Below are 20426 nucleotides of genomic sequence, written 5' to 3'. Positions count from 1 at the left end.
TGCTAGACTACGACCCATTGATCAATTTAATATATTGAAAAATGTTATTTGAAGTGTACGCACGAGATCCCACCATCACGAAGCATGAGAAAAGCGTGGGGATACCTATCGTGCCCCCCCCACCCATCAAATCAAACCCCGCACCGCCCCACTCTAGTATAGGCTATGTTTGGCAAATCACCTCCACTCTGTTTGGTAAACTATTTTATATTGAAACTTGTATTTGAATAATAATAAGAAATGACTTATGTGATATAAAGGTGGAAAATGTCTGAAATATTTTTTAAGGAAAAATGAAAAAGTTATGTTTTTTAATAGAGATTCCATTTGATAAGGATGGACCGTAAAACTTAACTTTTGTAGCCTCCAATGAAATATTGACACATTATCTAAAAACACACTAAATATTAGACATGAAAACACCAAATTTTATACCAAAAAACAACACCAATGGACAAAAGAGCACTTTTTTAGTTTTCTTCATTGTAAGTTGCAAAGACCCCACCATCCCCATCGGATTTGCCCAAGAAAACTAAGGAAAAATGAGGATCTACTTCTAGAAATCGTCGTTCTTTAATTTGTTTCAAAGGATTGTGTATTTTCATGTTTATTGTATTTTTTTTTTAATGACTTGTTCACTTATAATTGGTTACTGTAAAATGAGGGGCTTCCAGCCCATCCTTATTGAAGGTATATATATTTTTTGATTAAATAGTAATAAAAAGTTATTGATGTGATCTAAAAAGTATGAATGTTTTTAGTTTGATTATTTTAAAAAAGTCAATTTCAAAACACTCTACTTTTTATATCACATCAATAACTTTTTAACAATTTTATTTACTTTTTATATGACATAAATTACTTTTTAACCTTTTTTTTTTATACAAAAACCTCAAAACTTCTCTTTATTATATATTACATCAATCACTTCTTATTGCTATTTAAAAAAAAATAAAAAAAAAAATGCACAACCGAAATATTTACCAAACACCCCTGGTTGTTCCTCTCTAATTCTGGGCACGTGTGGGATGGCACAAAGAATAGTATCCGTACTTGCCAAGAAAACCAAAATAATATCCACAATCAAGATATATATGGTTCATCCATCCAATATATATATATATAGAGAGAGAGAGAGAGAGTTATGTTATTTGCAAACTCATTTTGTACGCACATTGTCCGTATACTCACAATGGGTATGCCCACACATGTGAGGCTCATGTAAGATGGGTCCTAATGAGTGTGTACAAATTATGTGTGTACAAAATATCATTTTTCATATATATAAGGATAACTTTACTTAACTCTTTAAATTGTCTCTACTTTTGCAATGTCTTTCTTACAATTCATTTTCTTTCAATTTAATGTATTAATTTTTCAATTATTTACAATGTTATCTCTCCGTTAGGCATTGTCAGGATTTAACAGTATTTGTACAAATATTCATGTCTCAATCTTTGTAAAAAAATAATTAATTAATGATTAAAAAAAAAAAAAAAAAAAGAAGAAGAGAAACTTTAGAAATTTTTATGAGATTTAACGGTGACATTACAAATAATTAAAAAATAAATACATTAAATTAAAATAAATTAAACTTTAGGAAGTAATTACAAAAAGAAAAAAAAGAAAAAAAAGTGACAATTCATAATGTTGAAGTAGAGTTTTCTATATATATGGTTGGAAACCAAACACAAAATATTTACCGACACCCATGGCAATCATGAGAGAAATCCTTTGTGGTACGTGTGTGTCAGGTGTTTGTGTTTGTGATTGTGTGGGAATTGAATGCACAAAGATGTCTGAGAAACAGTACTGAGTGGAGTTATGTGGGCAAAGTCACAAACCTTTTGCTTTACGCTATGTATTGCATCTCTCTCTGTCTCTGCTCCGCCTTTAATGCCTTTATCTGCCTCCCATAGGTGGAACTCCGCCTCACCAAGTTGCCGGCTCTGCAAACAACAGCGGGATTATAAGGAAATATAAAAACAAGTGCGGCTACTGAATGCTGGCTGTATAGGCCAAATCTTAGACTGTTTCGCGGCTGAAAGAGTCAGAAACCAGAGGAAGATATATAGATATATGTGAAGCTATAAAACGGCATGACATTATTATGGTGACAAGTCTCAGAGATTTGACTTGCTACTGAGTAGGGTGGTTTTGTGGGTATATTTAGCTGACAAAGATATACAAAAAATACCAAAAAGATAGTGTACGAGATTTATGCAGAAGATCTGAAAGATCTCTTGGTATTTAAGACAAAACAAGAAAAAACTTTTTCTTTTTTCTTTTTTTCCGTAAGAAAACGCCTACAAAACGGACCTGGAGATCTCAACTCATGCATGAAATTTGGAAGGAAAACTTGATGTGGGAAGCAACAAGAAACAAATGTGGTCGGAGAGGAGCACAAATATACCCGGAAGCAAGCTGTGGAAGTATAAAGAATGTGGGGAGTCGAGTATTTTTGGGAAATGTTACTTTTTCAATGTCTAATTGTCTATAATAATCAACACCCACATTCTATCTAGTGTATTGGCATACTTTTTGTACATGGATGGAAGAAAGTGTGCGTGCTAATATCATTTTCCTCAAATTTCACAGCCTTTGAGAAAGGTACTTTAAACGAGAAAGAGTGGCAGAGGCAGAGGTAGATTGAATGGATTTTGAAAAACAACATGGCTTTTGTTTTTGCAAAGAAGTGAACTGGAATGGAAAGAGTGAATTGTAAAAGAGAGAGAGAGAGAGAGAGAGAGAGAGAGAGAGAGAGGTGAGGATTCATTAAAGAAATCAATAAAGGTGTGAGATTCCATACTCTCTGTGAGAAAGTAGTCGTGATGTTGTGGTCTCTGTGGCTCTCTCAGCAAAGCTTTCAGTGCATTTCCGAGCTGGGTTCTCTTTTTTCTTTCCTTCTTGGACGAAGCTCTGTCACGTATAAAGAATGATTTAGTTGAATAATTGAGTGGAGAAAGAGAGTTTGTGTCAGGTTCTTGACGGAAATGTGGCCGGGAAAAGGAGCTCCGGCAACTGGCAAGAGAGAGAGAGAAAGATATCTAAGAGAAGGCGAAGGTGAGAGGTTGTAGGGCAAACGTCTTGGCTTTTAAAAAGGAAGGTGAGCTAGGCAGTAGGCACGCCCTCCGAGACTTTTATACGGACTACATGACTTAATTAATTTGTTGACGGCTTGCGAAGGAGGTTTTTTGTTTTTTGTTTTTTTTTTTTTAATACATTAAAAAACTACGAAGAAAAATGATTTAATTTCATTTTTAAATTTATTTGATCATACAAATTTAAAATTTGTACAAAAAAAAAAAGTGAAAAAGATGAATAAAAGATGTATGTGTATAATTTTTTTTCACTACAAACTAGCAATAACACATCAGAAGAGGTTACTATGTGTGGGTTTTTTTACTATGTCTATATACTTGTCAATTACATTTGAAGATCAGATTCACTACATTATAAAATTGTATCAATTTAAGCCGTTTTTTATATTGAATGACTGAAAAAAAAAATGTTACGTATTAATAATGTGACATGTATATGAGGTTTTTTTTTTTTTAAAAAAAAAAAAAAAATCTTCCAAAATGATTTTTATTTTTCATTAAACCAAAATACAATTTTTGACTTAAAATTTTTCTATGACATAAAGCGTAAAAACCGGATGAAAATATATTCAATTCTAATTATTAATAACATGTTACATTTTTAATAAAAACATTTTTTTACACTGTTTGATGCAAAAATACAACTTCAATTTACATAATTTAAAAATTTACAACAATTTCCTTAAAATTATAAGAAATCCTTATCCAACATTTCATCACACGTGCTTACTAACATCCAAAACAATGATGACATTTTCAATTGATGTATGCATTTTTATAATTGGAGATATTTTGTCTCATATTTATTCCAACCAAATTTAATCAGCCTACTTTTTTGTTTAGAATTGCCAATTCTTTTATATACAATCTTATCAAATTGATAATGGGTTGTCTCTATCTAAAAACAAAAAGAAAAAAAAAAAGGATAATGGGTTGTCTCTAGAAATATAATTGGAAGCATTCCCATCTTCTCCTTCCGCTCTCTATCCTCCTGTTAAACTCTTTCCCTATGAATTTCGTCCACTTGTTTGACAATATTTTTTATTTTATTTTTTTTCGTTTTTGTTTTCGATCTAAGAAGATTAAAATATTATCAAACAATTTTTTTTTTCATTTTCCACGTAAAAAAAAATTCAAAACTCATGTTACCATTAAGTCACATCAACACACTTTTTCAACTAAAAATAAATAAAATTGCCGGGCATTCCGCGGCTAAGTATACTTAGCTCGTCACCATTGACCACTTGTAATAATAGTTCATTGTATACAAATAAATGACAGAAATTTCATACAACTTGGGTCGTAAAATTTCTACAATGTAGGCCCTAAAAAAGTGATAAGTATTTTTTTGTATGTGAGAAGTATATATATTTTTAATATATAGTAGTAATAAAAAAAGTATATGTTATTCACATCTGATGACAATATATATTCATGTTTAAAGAATATATGTCAATCATTTTTTAGAGGCTGTGTTGTAGGTTTATAGGAATTTTCAGTCTATAGCTATTTGACTGAGATGACATGGCCAAAAACATTTTGAGAAACTCTATCTCAAGATGATGATAGAGAGCATTTGCATTTCATTTTATAGAAGCTGTACAGCAGAGTATACGTGGTATGATACAGTATAAGGAAATAGTCACACAGATTTGCACAAATCACGTAATGTGCATAAGGCAAATATATCTAAAGAGTATGTCCAATCATTTCTATAGAGTCAAGGACACAATCAAGGAGGGTATTGACCTTCCTTAGCTTATCAGACCCACGTGAGCTGTCCATATATAATGGTGAGAACTGGTGCTAGCTTTATCAATGGCAACGTCAACGTACATGAGTGGATAATTGTGGAATAAAAGCAAGATTTTATAGCTTTAATCCTGTATAAATGATTGAGAAAAAGAGGAGATGAAGTGAATGAAAGTAACTGGTTGTGGGATTGATCCCACTCAGTCGACCTGACCAGATGTTCCCTAAAAGCAGTAGAGATTAGAGAATGATGAGGTGAATGACGGGCAATTTGTAGAGTAATAATGAACACTTTTACATATGCATTATTAGGGGCCGGGATTAGACGGGCCTAGAGTGTGTTAATTTGAAATCTAATTTGTCGTCAAAAGATCATCAACAGCTAGCTTTTTAACTCTTCTAACCTTTTCCTTTATAAACATTCTTTTTGTTGCGAAAGATGAGTAACTCTGCATGTGGTGAAGAAGGGGGGATATCTTTGTAATCATTGTCCAGTAAAGACAAGCAAACCCCATAAAAGAGCAGCTTGGTGTGATATTACTTGTTAGTGGAATTTACTATTGCCCAAAGAAAACGGTAAAGTAGCACATTTTTTTCTTTTACTTTTCAACCCGAATTAATGTCAAAATCTACTAAATTAATAAAACTATCATCTGTAATTAATATCAAAATCTACTTTAATTAATAATGACCAGTTCTAAATTTTGGCTCCTTCAAACAAATCATGTAATATCGAAAACATATAAATTGTGTCTATTATTATATGACTTCGTACGGTTCAACAAAAATGATGAAAAAGTTGGATTTATCAATGAGAAATGCTTGTTGTACAATTTTCGTATAACTTTTGTACAATATTAACTTCTTCTTCTTCTTTTTATTTTATTTATTTATTTATTTATTTTTGTGATTAACCATTGGATTTGTTTTCTTACATGTGGGCCTTAAATATCCAATGGTTAATCTTAAAAAAAGTTGTACTAAAGTTGTGTAAGAAACATTACTCTTTATCAATAGAGTAACTGGTAACGTAGCCTTTCTCGTCATTATTGGTTTATAGCCTATAAAAATTCATACTATAGCTAGTTCTTGTGAGTAGATAACCTTGTGGCAAATTTTAAAAAGCACCAGTGACAATGGGGTGAACATTTTAAAAATCCATACCGTCTGGTTTTTGTAAAAAATGTGATTTCTATAACAATCTTAGGAGAACATTGACATTTTTTAATAGTTTAAGAAGGACGTTGACACAATTGATAGTTTAAGTGAACATTGACAATAGGGTGATAGCTTAATAGTTTGAGATGAGTATATGTATTTTTCTATAAATTAAATGTACATAAAATAGTGAATTGGCATGGAGATATTTCTTTCGAGCCCTTATTTTATCGTAATGGAATTACTTTTAGTTTCAATATTTTTTATATTTTCATATGTCTACATACTAGATAATTATATATAATACAATAATAATATTAATAATCAAAATAAGATAATAATATAATAAATTAAAATAAGAGGTATAAAAGAAATAGAGTAAAAGTGTAGCTATGTATGAACCTACAAAAATGTTGATGTATGTTATATACTTATATCTTAAAAATGCAAATTTGAAATAAATTTACTAAAGGAGTCATAAAATATGCATATGAGACATCATCACCATCAACAAGCATGACAAAATCCATGGGCTCAAACAAACAAAGAAAAAAAGAAAAGGAAAAGGGAAAAAGACAAAAAAAAAAAAAAAAAAAAAAAAAAAACTATGGAAATATAGCTTTAGTGTCCTCTTCAATCTATCTACTCCACCTAAAAACAAATGGAGAGTTTTAGAGCTACTCTGAATGAGTGTGGCTTAGGGGACCTAGGCTTTAAGGGCCCTAAATTTACTTGGAGAAACAAAAGAGCTTCAACTGATTTTATAAAAGAGATATTAGACAGAACTTTGGCAAATGGAAGATGGTGTGGTAGATTTCCGAATTTTGCAGTTGGGGTTCTAGTAGCGTGGAGCTCATACCATATTCCATTGTGGCTAAGTTTCTGTTCCCCATCAGTTCATCTGCATAGAACTCGCTCTTTCAAATTTGAGGCTTCTTGGAACATTAATTTGGAGTGCAAGGAGGTGGTTAAATTGGCTTAGGGGGCTGGGATACACGGAGCTAACTCTATGACCAATATTAGGGCAAAGCTGGGGAGGTGTCAAAATGCTCTCTTTCAGTGGAGTTGTAGGAAGTATGGGCACACAAGGAGGAGACTTTGTTTTCTGACAAGGCAGCTCCAAAGGATGCAGCAAAGGGAACACCTCGGGAATTTGGAAGCCATCAAAAATATCCAAGAAAAGATCCACCATCTGTTGGAAATGGAGGACTTACACTATAAACAGCAGGCAAAACACAACTGGTTCAAGAATGGAGACCGTAATATTAGGTTTTTCCATGCTTGGGCTACACAGAGACAGAAGAACAATTTCATAGGGACTATTAAGGATGAAGAGGGTAGGGAGTGGTCTGGTCAGGCAAATGTTGGCAAAGTGTTCACAGAGTATTTTCAACGCTATTTTCCTCAGATGGGCCTGTGGGCATTCAAGAGTGTTTGTCAACAATCTCTCTTAGGGTAACTCATGAAATGAATGCTAGTCTTACTCGTCCCTACACTCCATAAGAGGATGATTTTGTACTGAGGCAGATGCAGCCCATGAAAGCGTCAGGACCGGATGGTTATGGCGCATGTTTTTTTCTAACAACACTAGGAAACAGTGGGGCCTGATATCCGACAGATGGCCCTTGATTTTTTGAACTTGGGTATGTTTGATCCAGCTTTGAATTCCACGCATATTGCTCTTATCCCAAAGGGTTCTAATGCAGCCATAGTATTTGAATACCGGCCAATCAGTCTATGCAATGTAACCTACAAGATTATTGCAAAAGTCTTGGCAAATGGACTGAAGGTGGTGCTCCCAACTATTATTTCCCAGCAGCAGAGTGCGTTTGTGCCAGGAAGATTGATATCGGAAAATATAATAGTGGCCTACGAAGCTCTCCACACGATGAATTCTCGGATGCGGGGAAAAAAAGGGTACATGGCCATTAAGGTGTTGATATGAGCAAGACATACGATAGGGTGGAGTGGGAGTTCCTTGAGGCAATCATTCGCAAGCTAGGCTTTGATGAATTGTGGATTGCACGGGTGATGGCGTGTGTATCAACAGTGACCTATTCGGTCCTTGTAAATGGTACCACAACGGGCAAGATTTTCCCTACTAGAGGAATAAGATAGAGGGACCCCCTATCCCCCTACATTTTCCTTCTATGTGCAAAAGGATTGAGCTCTCTTTTGTCCACTGCTGAGCAACAGGGACTGATTACAGGTGTTCCAATAGTGCACAGAGGATACAAGTTGAGTCATCTCTTCTTTGCGAATGACAGTTTGCTGTTCTGTCGGGCCAATTTTCAAGAATGGAGTCAGGTTTTCCAGTTGTTACAAGTGTATGAAGCCGCTTTTGGTTAGAAGCTTAATACTGCAAAAACAACCATTTTTTTCAGCAAGAACACAGGGAGAGCATTCCAAAACCATATCTGTTCACTAGTGGGGGTTGCATCTACAAACGGATATGACAAATACTTGGGCCTTCTTGCCCTTGGTGGTCGCTCCAAACTGAAAGCCTTTGCAGCCATTCAAGGCTGAGTCCAGAAATTGTTGGATGGTTGGAAGGAACAATTTCTTTCCCAGGCAGGTATGGAGGTTTTAATAAAGGCAGTTATACAGGTAGTCCCTACGTACAATATGTGTATTTTTCAGTTGCGTAAAAGATTATGCAACACTTTGAATGCTATGATTAGCCGTTTCTGGTGGGGACATCAACACAAGACAGCCTGGGCAAAATAGAATAGATTGGGTGCATCCAAAAGAAGTGGTGGCATGGGTTTCCACGATTTAGAGATTTATAATTTAGCCCTACTAGCAAAGCAGGGCTGGAGGTTAATAAACAATCCAGATTCTTTGGTGGCTCAAGTTCAAAGGGAAAAATATTTCCCTGCTGGTTTTTTTTCTGACTGCTCAGTTAGGCAGATCACCCTCATTGGCTTGGGGGAGCTTATATGGGGCCAAGGTTGTGCTGGAAGGGGGCTTACGTTGGCGAGTGGGGAATCGGGATAGCATCAAGATATGGGGGGATAAGTGGCTTCCATCCCATCCACTTACCAGGTGCAATCTCCAGTACAGGTTTTGGACCAGGAAGCTCGTGTGTCTTCCCTGATAGACTCGGGTAGAGGCTGGTGGGATGTGGCTTTGATAAGATCAATGTTTCAGCTGAAGGAAGCCGAAGTCATATGGGAACCGCCTCTTAGTCCTTTGAGTCAACCTAACAAATTGATTTGGGGGGGGGGTCTAAACAGGGGTGCTACACTGTAAAGAGTGCATACCACATGGAATTCACAAGACGTACTGGAGCTAATGGTGAAAGTTCTAGTGCCTAGGAAGAATCGGGGGTGTGGAAGTTGCTTTGGTCTTTGTAGATGCCGGGAGCACTTCAATACTTTCTATGGAAGATGAGCAACAATGGACTGCCAACTAAAGAAAACCTTTACAGGAGGAAAATAGTAAAGGATCCTCTGTGCCCGCTTTGCTCAGCCATGGTGGGAACAATATGGCATGCTGTTTGGGCCTGCCTGGCGGCTGTGGATGTATGGCAAAGTGTGATAGGCAGATTCAAGAAAGGGATGGGTTCGAGTTGGTGCAACAGTTGATGGAGAAGCTTAACACCCAAGTCTTACGGGAAACCTTCTCGGTGGCAAGGTACGTATGGCTTTGGTGGAATGGCTTTGTTTTTTGTAGTGGTTTTACTGCTCCAAAACAGTTGGTGGCTCAGGCTAGAGAAGCAAGGTGAGGAAAATACCATTGCAGATGATGAAAACTCGAGTAGCATGCCCATTGTATCGAAATGGTTGATGCCTTCCCCAGGTTAGGTAAAACTAAATTGTGATGCGGCTTTGAATCCCGCTGCCAAGACTATGGGAATAGGGGTTGTGGTGCGGAATGATAAGGGTGATGTTCTAGCTACTTTGGTTGCTTCAGTTCCATGTGTTTCGGACCCCACGTCAACTGAAGTCTTAGCAGCTTGGAGAGCAGTGGAGTTGGGGAAAGAGCGGGGATACCAGAGGCTTATTTTGGAGAGCGACTCATTGACTACTGCTAATGTTTTAAATCAATAAGCTCCTTGCCTCAGCATCTATGGTCAGTTGGTGGAGGACATCCAGGCTAGGCTGAAGTATTTCTCTTGCTGCAATGTTCAACACGTAAGTAGAACTGCTAATACTGCCACACATTCTTTAGCAAAATATACTCTATCTTTGTCATTTGATGTGGTGTGGATGGAGGAGTGTTCGCCTCCTATCCATCATATTGTAATCACTGAACAACTTTCTTCGAATTAAATGTTGCATGCAGTATAGCATTTCTCCTTCAAAAAAAAAAAAAAAAAAAAAAAACTCAACAAAAAAAAAAAAGAAGGTAAAACTTTCCCGAAAACATCTGTTCTCTTTCCTTTCATAAACTTCCTGTCCCGCAAGCCATGTTCAAGCTTCCCTCCCCCCTTTTTCCTTCCTGTTTCCTTCTCTTTCCCTCCCATTTCCTCATGCTCATGCCTCCTTTGAGGCCCCTATTCAGCTAGAGTTTTCTCTAGCTTTATTGCCCACTTGTTGCACTATCATCGTTAGAGGTTTCCCTACAGTCGAACTGGTCTCATGCTCCTCCTACCGTTCACAATCGTGGATCCACCTATATATTGAAGTTCTTAGATCTGATTTTTTAGAAATTAGATCTACTAACTTCAGGAGGCCTTTCCATCATATGCTCCACTCCACTCGGTTCCCGGCTCTCCAGCTTCCATCCACCGTCCAGTCATCACATGCCGAAGCGTGCAATACACGCACCAGAGCGTGCACTGCACATGCCGACAAGTGGTTAGCTCAATGCCACGCGTGTTGCTCTCCACCACCATCATTTGTCTTCTTTGGTCTCCAGTTGTGGTCCTGCCGCCACTGATGCTTTTTGATGAGTTTTATCCATTATGCTTTTATGTTATTTTCTGTGGTTGTTCCTTTTATTCATTTTGCTTGTGTTTTTTTTTTGGGTTTTTTGCTTTGTCTATCTCTTTAGTGTTCTTCTCTATTTCTCATGTAACTATTACCAAACAGGTGTTTGGGGTATGGACTCTCTACACACCTTTAGCATTCGTTTCTGGTTGTTGGGTTATTTGCATCCGTGCCAAGAATCAATTGGCTCGCGTCATTTATTTGATGCATTGCCACCGCGTACTTACTTTTTTATAAGTTTATTTTTTGGTTGCCCAATCCTAGTTTGTTAAAAAAAAAAAAAAAAAAAAAAAAAAAAAAAAAAAAAAAAAAAAAAAATACACGCCACTCCCAAACTATAACCCTCACGTAGTTAAGTACTTGGACCACTAAACTTTAAAATGTATATAACACTTACCTTCCCTCCAACTATTTATAGATCATTCCCAACAACTACCTAACTATTTTTTTTTTAAATATAACGAACAAAACTACTTTTTACTTCTCTACCAAAATATACATCACAATATATTCTCTTAATATTTCTCTATATCATTAAAATAATATTTTTTTTATTACTTTTACCTTTTTCCTTCTTTATTCTAGAAACATCTTCTCTTTTCTCTCGATCTCTCTCTCTCTATTTTTTTCTCAAACCACATCTCTATCCCAGATTTCTTCACTCTCCCTTTTCTCACCATACTTCTCCATCTGCTTTTCGTCACACTGTACCATGAGACAAAGACCAAGAGAAAGAGATGTAGAGATCTTGAGAGAGAGACGAACAAAGAGAGAGAGAAAGAGAGGATTTTTTTTTTGCTCTTCGTTTTTTCTTTTATTCACTCCTCTATTCTTGATTGAGAATGGGAGAGAAAAGAGAACATCAGTTGGTGGAGGACATCCGGGCTAGGCTAAAGTATTTCTCTTGCTGCAATGTTCAACACGTAAGCAGAACTGCTAATACTACCGCACATTCTTTAGCAAAATATGCTCTATCTTTGTCATCTAATGTGGTGTGGCTGGAGGAGTGTCCGCCTCCTATCCATCGTATTGTAATCACTAATCAACTTTCTTTGGATCAATGCAATGCAACATTTCTCAGTTAAAAAAAAAAGCTCCACCAAAATAAAAAAGAAGGCAAAACTCTCCTGAAAACCTCTGTTCTCTTTCCTTTCATAAACTTCCTGTCCCGCAAGCCATGGCCAAGCTTCCCTCCCCCGTTTTTCCTTCTCTTTCCCTCCCCTTTCTTCATGCTCGTGCCTCCTTTGAGGCCCCTATCCAGCTAGAGTTTTCTCTAGCTTTATCGCCCACTCGTTGCACTATCATTGTCGAAGGTTTCCCTACAGCCGGACTGGTCTCATGCTCTTCCTACAGTTTACAGCCGTGGATCCACCTGTATCTTGAAGTTCTTATCCGATTTTTTAGAAATTAGATCTACTAACTTCAGGAGGCCTCTCCATCATATGCTCCACTCCACTGGGTTCCCGGCTCTCCCATCTTCCATCCACCGTCAGTCGCTTCACCGTCCGATCATCACGTGCCGAAGCGTGCAATACACGCACCAGAGCGTGCACCACACATTCCGACAAGTGGTTAGCCCGATGCCACGCGTGTTGCTCTCCACCACCATCATCCGTCTTATCTGGTCTCCAGCTGTGGTCCTGCTGCCTCCGATGCTTTGTGATGAGTTTTATCCTTTATGCTTTTATGTTATTTTCTGTTGTTGTTACTTTTATTGATTTTGCTTGTATTTTTTTTTTTTGGGTTTTTTGTTTGTCTATCTCTTTAGTATTATTCTCTGTTTTCCCTGTAACTATTACCAAACAGGTGTTTGGGGTCTGGACTCTCAACACACCTTTAGCATCCTTTTCTGGTTGCTGGGTTCTTTGCATCCATGCCAAGAACTAGTTGGCTCGCGTCATTTATTTGATGCATTGCTGTCGCATACTTAATTTCTTAGAAGTTTATTTTTGCCTAGTTTGTTAAAAGACAGAACAACTCCGCCAAAAAAAAAAAAAATACACTATCAAACTGTAACCCTCATGTAGTCAAGTACTTGGACCACCAAACTTTAAAATGTATATAACACTTACCTTCCCTCCAACTATTTATAGAGCATTCCCAACAACTACCCAACTATTTTTCTTAAATATGAGGAACAAAACTACTTTTTACTTCTCTACCAAAATACATATCACAATATATTCTCTTAATATTTCTCTATATCATTAAAATAATATATATTTTTTTTACTCTTACCTTTTTCTTTCTTTATTCTAGAAACATCTTCTCTTTTCTCTCAATCTCTCTCTGTCTTTGTCTCAAACCACATCTCTATCCCAGACTTCTTCACTCTCCCTTTTCTCATCATATTTCTCCATTTTCTTTTCATCACACCATACCACGAGATAGAGACCAAGAGAGAGAGAGAGATTGAGAGATCTTGAGAGAGAGAGAGAGAGAGAGAGAGAGAGAGAGAGAGAGAGAGAGGTGAAGGGAAAAGGGAGATGGGAGTGCTACGAAAGAAGAAAGAGATTGGGAGATGTGAGAGGAGAGAAAAGAGAGAGTGTAAGAACTTTTTTAGGATTATAATAATATATGGGAATGCTACAATGCTACCCAATGCATTGGACAGTACTATAGCAATCTTAATATATAAGGATTGGGTAGTACTATAACAATTTTAATATATATGGAAGATATAGAGAAGCTGTTGTAGGTGAGTTTTTGTAATTTTGTTCATATTTTCTCTATACTTAGGGAATAGAAGCAGCTTTAGGGAGACTGCTGTGAATGCTCTTACAAATCAGACAATTCCCTAACAATTAACAAAAGTCAAACCAAAATCTATATATAGTTTATATATCTATGGAAAATGAGCAAACAAGGTAAAAACATACGAATATGTGATTTCATTTTTATAGAGCTTCTTATACTTCCTCCGAATCTTCCCAATCTATGTCCCTAATGACTTAATTTGTTCGGTTACTCGTTTGCATTTGATAATTAACCTTGTTGGGGATTTCTAGGGAAGTCATTTTTAGTGAGCCTATAATATATAGCATGTTGAGACACCACTTAGTTCAAAAGCTCAAGCCTACGCGTTTGGGCTCAAATATGCTATATAAACCACTCACTTTTCTTACATCTTAGAAATTTAGGACACCTCACAAGTGCACTCACAACAATCTTCTCCTCAATTGTGAGTCTCCTCCACATTACTCAACTCCCCCTTGCTTGTGAGTGTTTTTACATTTCCAAGAGTGTCACATGTATAAGAGTTGTCTCAAGAACCACTACGCGCAACTCCAAATCAGAAGCGTCCAAAAACTTGTCCTAGGAAACTAACCATGGCTTTGATACAAGTGTTGGGTAGTCTTGGGCATCTTTCAACCCCAAAAGCTAGCTTATGAGGTGAGGCTTTCCCTCACACTTATAAGCTGATCGACCACCCAGCCCATTCCACAACCGATGTGGAATAACCCCAACAAACCTATGAAAGTTGAAGCCATAGCAAAGCAAGTAAACAATGGAATAAGAAAAAAGTGTATATTAACATAACAAATGAAGCTAGCATAAAGAACAACGAAAGAGGAGACCATGCAGCAGATGGCATTTGTACAAAATATATATATATATATATATAAAATAAAAAAAATAAAAAAAAAGGACGGCTAGAACATTAACCATGACCAAGACCAAAAGATACAATATTATTTAGTAGACTGCTATACGATTGTCATACAACTTAATTTTTTAGATGCTTGTTTCGGAACAAAGCAAGTAAACAATGAAAAGAAAAAAAGAAAAGGAGTGTATCAACCAGTTCAACACAAGGCCGGTCTCATTGTCCCTTATCATGGATGCCATTATAGATTTCTTCTTCCTTTCTGAAGCACCTTCAACTCCAGATCCACAATAAAAACTGAAATCAATGAGAAAGCAACAATAAAAAGTTTGAGAAAAAGGCTTTCTACCATCAAGAAAGGTCCCATGCATTCTACCTGTTTCAGGCCCAAATATTATTCGGCTGGGCTTCAATACAATTAAATAAAGTCAGGCCTGACCCAGGCTAGAAAAGAGAATATATATATATATATATATTATCCAAAAAGAAAAAAATAAGAAACAAATTTATCAAAGAAGAAGGGGGTTAATCTATAGCCAATGGGCGGGTGATAGAGTAATGCTAAAAATCATTATTATATTCTTTTTTTATTCTTTTAAATTGATGAGACTCTTAAAATTATTATTTAATTTGAGAAATATCACTATTAAATTTTGCTTCAATAATTATTTTAAAATACATATTAACTTTAAAAAAAATAAATAATAAATAAATAAATAAAAAAATAGCCCTTTGTCATCGTTATAAGAGTATACATCTAAAAATTTATGCTATTGTCTATTTGCAGACGGCGGCCATATATACTTAGTTAATTGCAAAAGAAAAGAAACAACAGAAAATCGATTTGCTGCAAAATCAATTATCTTGTCCCCTTAAAATTACTTTAAGCAAATTACATACGGCCTCGGCTGTAGAACTGTTATTAAAAATTTGAAGTCATAACCAATAATTACAGCATAAATTTATAAAAGAAATTAAGGATTTTTTATTATTATTTTTTTTTTAAGGAAGAAATTAAGGATTTGACATTGTTTCAGCTACATCCAAACGTTAATTTATTAGCTAGACGTACGCACTTCATTGTCAAGAATTACAACGGGGAAATAATTTCTGACATGATTTCATATACATTAAAAGTACTGCATATTGCAATACTTATACGGACTCCTTTCTATTTATACAGTTAAAAAATAGGGTTAAATATCCCTTTGCCCCAGCCTGTGATTTAAAAACTCTATTTTTTTTTTTATCAGTTTTTATTTTTTTCATAGGTGATACATGTGTTGTGGGAAAAGATAGAAATGATACATCCGTCAATTTTTCCGTCCAAAATTGACAGATTTTCACGTTAGCGACACGTAGTACCATTAAAATTGTGACATGTAGTTGCCATATATATATTATTTTAATTTTAAGGTTCTTTTTTTTAAAAAAAAAAAAAAGAAAAAAAAAAACAAAATAGAAAAAACAAAACAAAAAAATGTAGGATTAGCTGAGCCAACCCTTTGGGCCACCACCAAGGCCATTTTTGAGGGTGGCCGAACCATCCACATGGCCCTTTGGGGTGGCTGAAAGCCAAAACTTAATATTTTATTTTTTTCTTTTATTTTTATTTTTATTTTTTACTTTGGCCCTTGGGAGTGGTTCGGTCACCCCAAAAAATGGCATAAGCCACCCCTTTGGCCAAAATGGAGGTGGCCCTACATTTTTTCTATTTTTTTTTTTTTAAAAAAATAAACCTCAAAATAAAATAAATAAAAAATATGTCAGACATGTGTGTCGCAATTTTAATGGTGCCACATGTCGCTGATGTAAAAATCCGTCAGTTTTGGATGAAAAAATTAATGGATGTTCCATTTCCGTCTTTTTTCATAGCATAGATACCATTTATGGTAAAAATAAAAATTGAGGGAATAAAAAATAAAATTTTTAAACCACGTGAGTGTAAGGTATTTAACTCTAAAAAATATATATATTTTGCATAATTCTGACAAGTAGACACTAGTCAATACGACAAATTTCACAGTTCATACACTATTTGTGTGATCTTTATCTCTAATTACGCAATTAGTCAATATTTAGCAAATGCTGCATGCACCTCCATCCAGATTTATGTTGTAAGTGTACACTACGTACTTATGAAAACAAGAGCAAAAATATATATATATATATATATATATATATATATATATATATATATATATATATATATATATATATGTATATATATTTGTTCCTCAAACTGAAAAATTGCACTTATATCTCAAAATACGATTTGCGACACTTTCCCCACCAATTACCATTTTCTTGGAGTCGACACGTTAAAATGAATGGAAAATATCACGTGACACACCTACACACGTACGTTTTATTTAAAATACCCAAAATACTTTGATTTTAAAAATTAGAATATCATATTTATCCTTCAAATTAAAAAATGCAATCAAAAATTTTAGAGAGAGGTGGTCGGACCACTCCTCAGGTTAAAGGATGGTTCAAGTTCAACCAACCCCAAAAGTAGACTTTAGTGATGCCCAAACTACGCTTAGAATTTTCAATGAGAGTGGCTCAAGCCGAAAGGTTAGTTTTACCATCCAAAAGAAGACTTTGACATGACCGAACTAACCTATAGTCCGTCCTAAGGTAATTTGGTGACCCCATTAAAAAAAAAAAAAATACTCATGACTAGCTAGGTAGGTTCCTGCTAGTAGCACTTATATTTTGGTCAATTAATAGCAAATTTTTAGTACAACGAAACTTGCATCTGGACTTGGAAATGCTTTTAGTACTAACTTGCTAGCTAGTGAGTGTTAAACTAATACATTTTGCAATATAAGAAGCATGAATACTAACAACAACGCTGATCAAATAATGCTCTACGACATATAAGTGATATAACAGAGAGCTTGAGATATAAATAGGAGATCATGCAACAAATGGCATTGGTGAAAACAAGGACTCCTTTTCATCTTTAAATATAAGGGGAATTACAAAAGATGAAACAAGCACCTTCTCAGCTTCCCCTTTAAATGTCTAATCCACTATCACTGTTACATACAAATCAAAACAGAAATGATACACTAACAAATGAATATTGCATGCTTTTGTGTGTAAAATGTACGTATAGGAGACCTTGCAGCAGAAGGCATTCCTACAAAATCTAAAAACAAAGGACTGTATGAACAATAACCACGACTCAAGACGAAAATTATTTAGTAGACTGCTATACAAACACCGTATAACTTGATAACGTAGCCAGCTGACATTACTTACTTGTTTTAAGTACTTCTCGCATCGATCAGCCACTTCCAAATCTTCCCAATGTAGTTCCCCATGACTTGATCTTTTTAGCTGTGCGTTTGAGATTGATGATCAAGCTATGAAGCCATCACAAAGAAAGTAAACAATGAAAAGAAAAAGGAAAAAGAGTACATCAACACAAGAAAGGAAGCAAAAAGAAGAAACAAAGGAAAAATTGATCCAGGGCTGTAGTCTAGGAAATTAAGTACCCATTCATAGCTATCATATTTCCTTTACTAGGGGTGACGGTGTTAAGGACCTAATGGAATAAATATTACATAAATATTACTAACTCTAATGGAATAAATAATTCATTTATTTCCTTCCTAATATAATGGGATATAAATCCCTTAATCTCGGGATTCTTGCTTTATGAGCAAGACTCCTCATTTTCCTAATTAATTTATTATACTAATACCATACTAATAAACCTATTATTCTCTTAAATGTTAATACGACACTTACCTAATTTAAAACCTAATTCTAATTACCTTGGGTACGTAACACTCCAACCCCCTTAAAATGGACCTTGTCCCCAAGGTCCTAAAAATGCTGTCAATTGCTGCTGACGTAAACTCAGCATCACAGACGTTGATTCCCCCAAATCGTAGCTTCCATGTTTCCCTTATCCGCAATCTTCCATTTAGGGGTAGCAAGATCGGGCAGCATATTTCTCTCTACTAGATGCCCGGATTTCACGCCGCTAGCTGCTCTAACGTGCGTCCCTTCCCTTCCAACTGCAACTTCTTTCCATTTTCCTCTAGCAGATTCTGGGTTGAATTCTCCTGCAGCAAAAAATTCGGAAATCTCGGGTCCAATCTTCAATCTTCCTCCGCCAGTCAAGCCCGAGCATGCTCCTCTGTCCACCTTGCTCACCGGAAATTGTCGATCATTGGCCGGTATCTCTGCATCCATCACAGAATCGCATGGAGGCTCGCCCCTGTGCTCGATGGAAAATTCTGGGCTGCCGTGGTTTACGCCGGAATCACCCCCCTTTGCATAATCACCGTCTGGCGGACGTCTGGGTGGCCGCCGGTGACCTGAAACGCCATCCGGAGGAGAACCGCGCTCCGTCGGATCCTCTGGATCGCTACCCATCCTCCCGAGCCCTGCTCCCTGCCGCTGGCCTGTGCCCGCCACTCTTAGCCACGACCTGGTCTCCTTCCCGAGCCTCTTCCTTGCTGAACACTGAATTGCCGACACCTTGAACTTGAAGCCCCGGTTGTTGGCTAGCCGCACCTGCCTCTTCTTCTTCGGTCCCCTTTTGTCCCAGTCCGTGTCTTTCTTCCCACGGCCCAACCGGTTCACACCGAACTTAGACACTGCAAGGGGGTTTCTTCTTGCCAGGAAATGTCTTGTTTTGAACCTTGCCCGTTTCCTTCTTCTGGACCAATCAGTGTGAAAGGGGTAGGGTTTCAACTATGGGGGTGATTTTTTTGGTTTGGTCCTTTTGGTTTGTGGTTGACAGTGAGTAGTCTTGAGGTATGGGTGACGCGGGGTTGATGAACTCGTGGAGAGGGTGGCTGGGCTTTGAGGTTTCGGGGGTGGGTACTGTGAGTGATGGAGTGGCTGGGTGATGGTTGAACATGGTTGGAATTTTGGAGGTGTTGGTGGGGCTGTGGGTTTAGGCAGTGGTTCTACTGATGGGTTGATATTTGGTGGCGCTGTGGTTTTGGACTGTGGTTGTTTTTCGGGAAGAATTTTTTGGCAAGATGGATCTTTGGCTGGGTGCCCAAATCTAATTTGTATTAGTTTAACAAAACTATTCCAATCCGTAAGATTTGTAAAGACTCCCCTCAATTCCATTTCTTCCAACCAAATTAGAGACTCACCTTCCATGTGATATGAAGCTACCATATATCTATGATAATCGGGAGTATCGTAATGGTTGAAAAATTGTTGTATCTTGTACATCCAACTTGAAAGATTCTGACCATCAAATTTAGGAAGATAGTAACTCGCCATTGTAGGAACGACGGCTCTGATACCAAGATGTTAAGGACCTCCGTAACGGGGGATGGACGATGATGATTTGGATGGAGGTGGGTGTGGTAGTAGGGTATTCGAGGTACCCTGGGCCTCCTAATATTAGGGTTATTCGAGAAACCCTAAAAAACTCCCAAAGCAACTACTAGAGTTGTTTTATAATTTTTCTTCTTCATATTATTTCATTCTTCAATACCCTATTTATAGGGTTACAAAGCTTGAATTACGGAAATAATAATTAAATAAATATTACATAAATATTACTAACCCTAATGGAATAAATAATTCATTTATTTCCTTCCTAATATAATGGGATATAAATCCCTTAATCTCGGGATTCTTGCTTTATGAGCAAGACTCCTCATTTTCCTAATTAATTTATTATACTAATACCATACTAATAAACCTATTATTCTCTTAAATGATAATACGACACTTACCTAATTTAAAACCTAATTCTAATTACCTTAGGTACGTAACAGACGGTCACTGTGCCGTTCTCGTAGTTCAGCACAATGGTCTCACTGTCCCTTATCGTGGATGCCATTAAAGATTTCTCCTCCTTTTCTGAAGCGTCTTCAAAATACA

The 20426-nt window shown here is 36.4% G+C and overlaps 1 protein-coding gene across 2 annotated transcripts; it reads right to left on the bottom strand.

Moving 5' to 3' along the window:
- Positions 1-17494: 17494 nt before the first annotated feature.
- LOC133856650 (uncharacterized) lies at positions 17495-19577 on the bottom strand. Of its 2 annotated transcripts, none has more exons than XR_009898240.1 (2): positions 18062-18102; positions 17495-17929 (listed from the first exon to the last, which is right to left on the bottom strand). XR_009898240.1 is itself a non-coding variant. In XM_062291711.1 (2 exons), the coding sequence occupies exon 1, from the start codon at positions 18948-18950 to the stop codon at positions 18435-18437; it is 516 nt and encodes a 171-aa protein (XP_062147695.1). In that variant the 5' UTR covers positions 18951-19577; the 3' UTR covers positions 17495-17929; positions 18344-18434. The 2 variants fall into 2 exon arrangements, 1 of the variants encoding a protein (XP_062147695.1); XM_062291711.1 differs by lacking the exon at positions 18062-18102 and adding an exon at positions 18344-19577.
- Positions 19578-20426: the final 849 nt, after the last annotated feature.

This window comes from Alnus glutinosa, chromosome 14 (genome assembly GCF_958979055.1).
Source record: "Alnus glutinosa chromosome 14, dhAlnGlut1.1, whole genome shotgun sequence".
Classification (NCBI taxonomy): Eukaryota; Viridiplantae; Streptophyta; class Magnoliopsida; order Fagales; family Betulaceae; genus Alnus; species Alnus glutinosa.
Note: the sequence above shows the minus strand (reverse complement) of the source record. Positions and strands in the feature narration are given on the sequence as shown.

What these genes read in the sequence shown, in the direction of transcription:
- LOC133856650 (XM_062291711.1), bottom strand. Translation starts at nt 18,950, where the DNA reads ATGGGTAGCGATCCAGAGGATCCGACGGAGCGCGGTTCTCCTCCGGAT.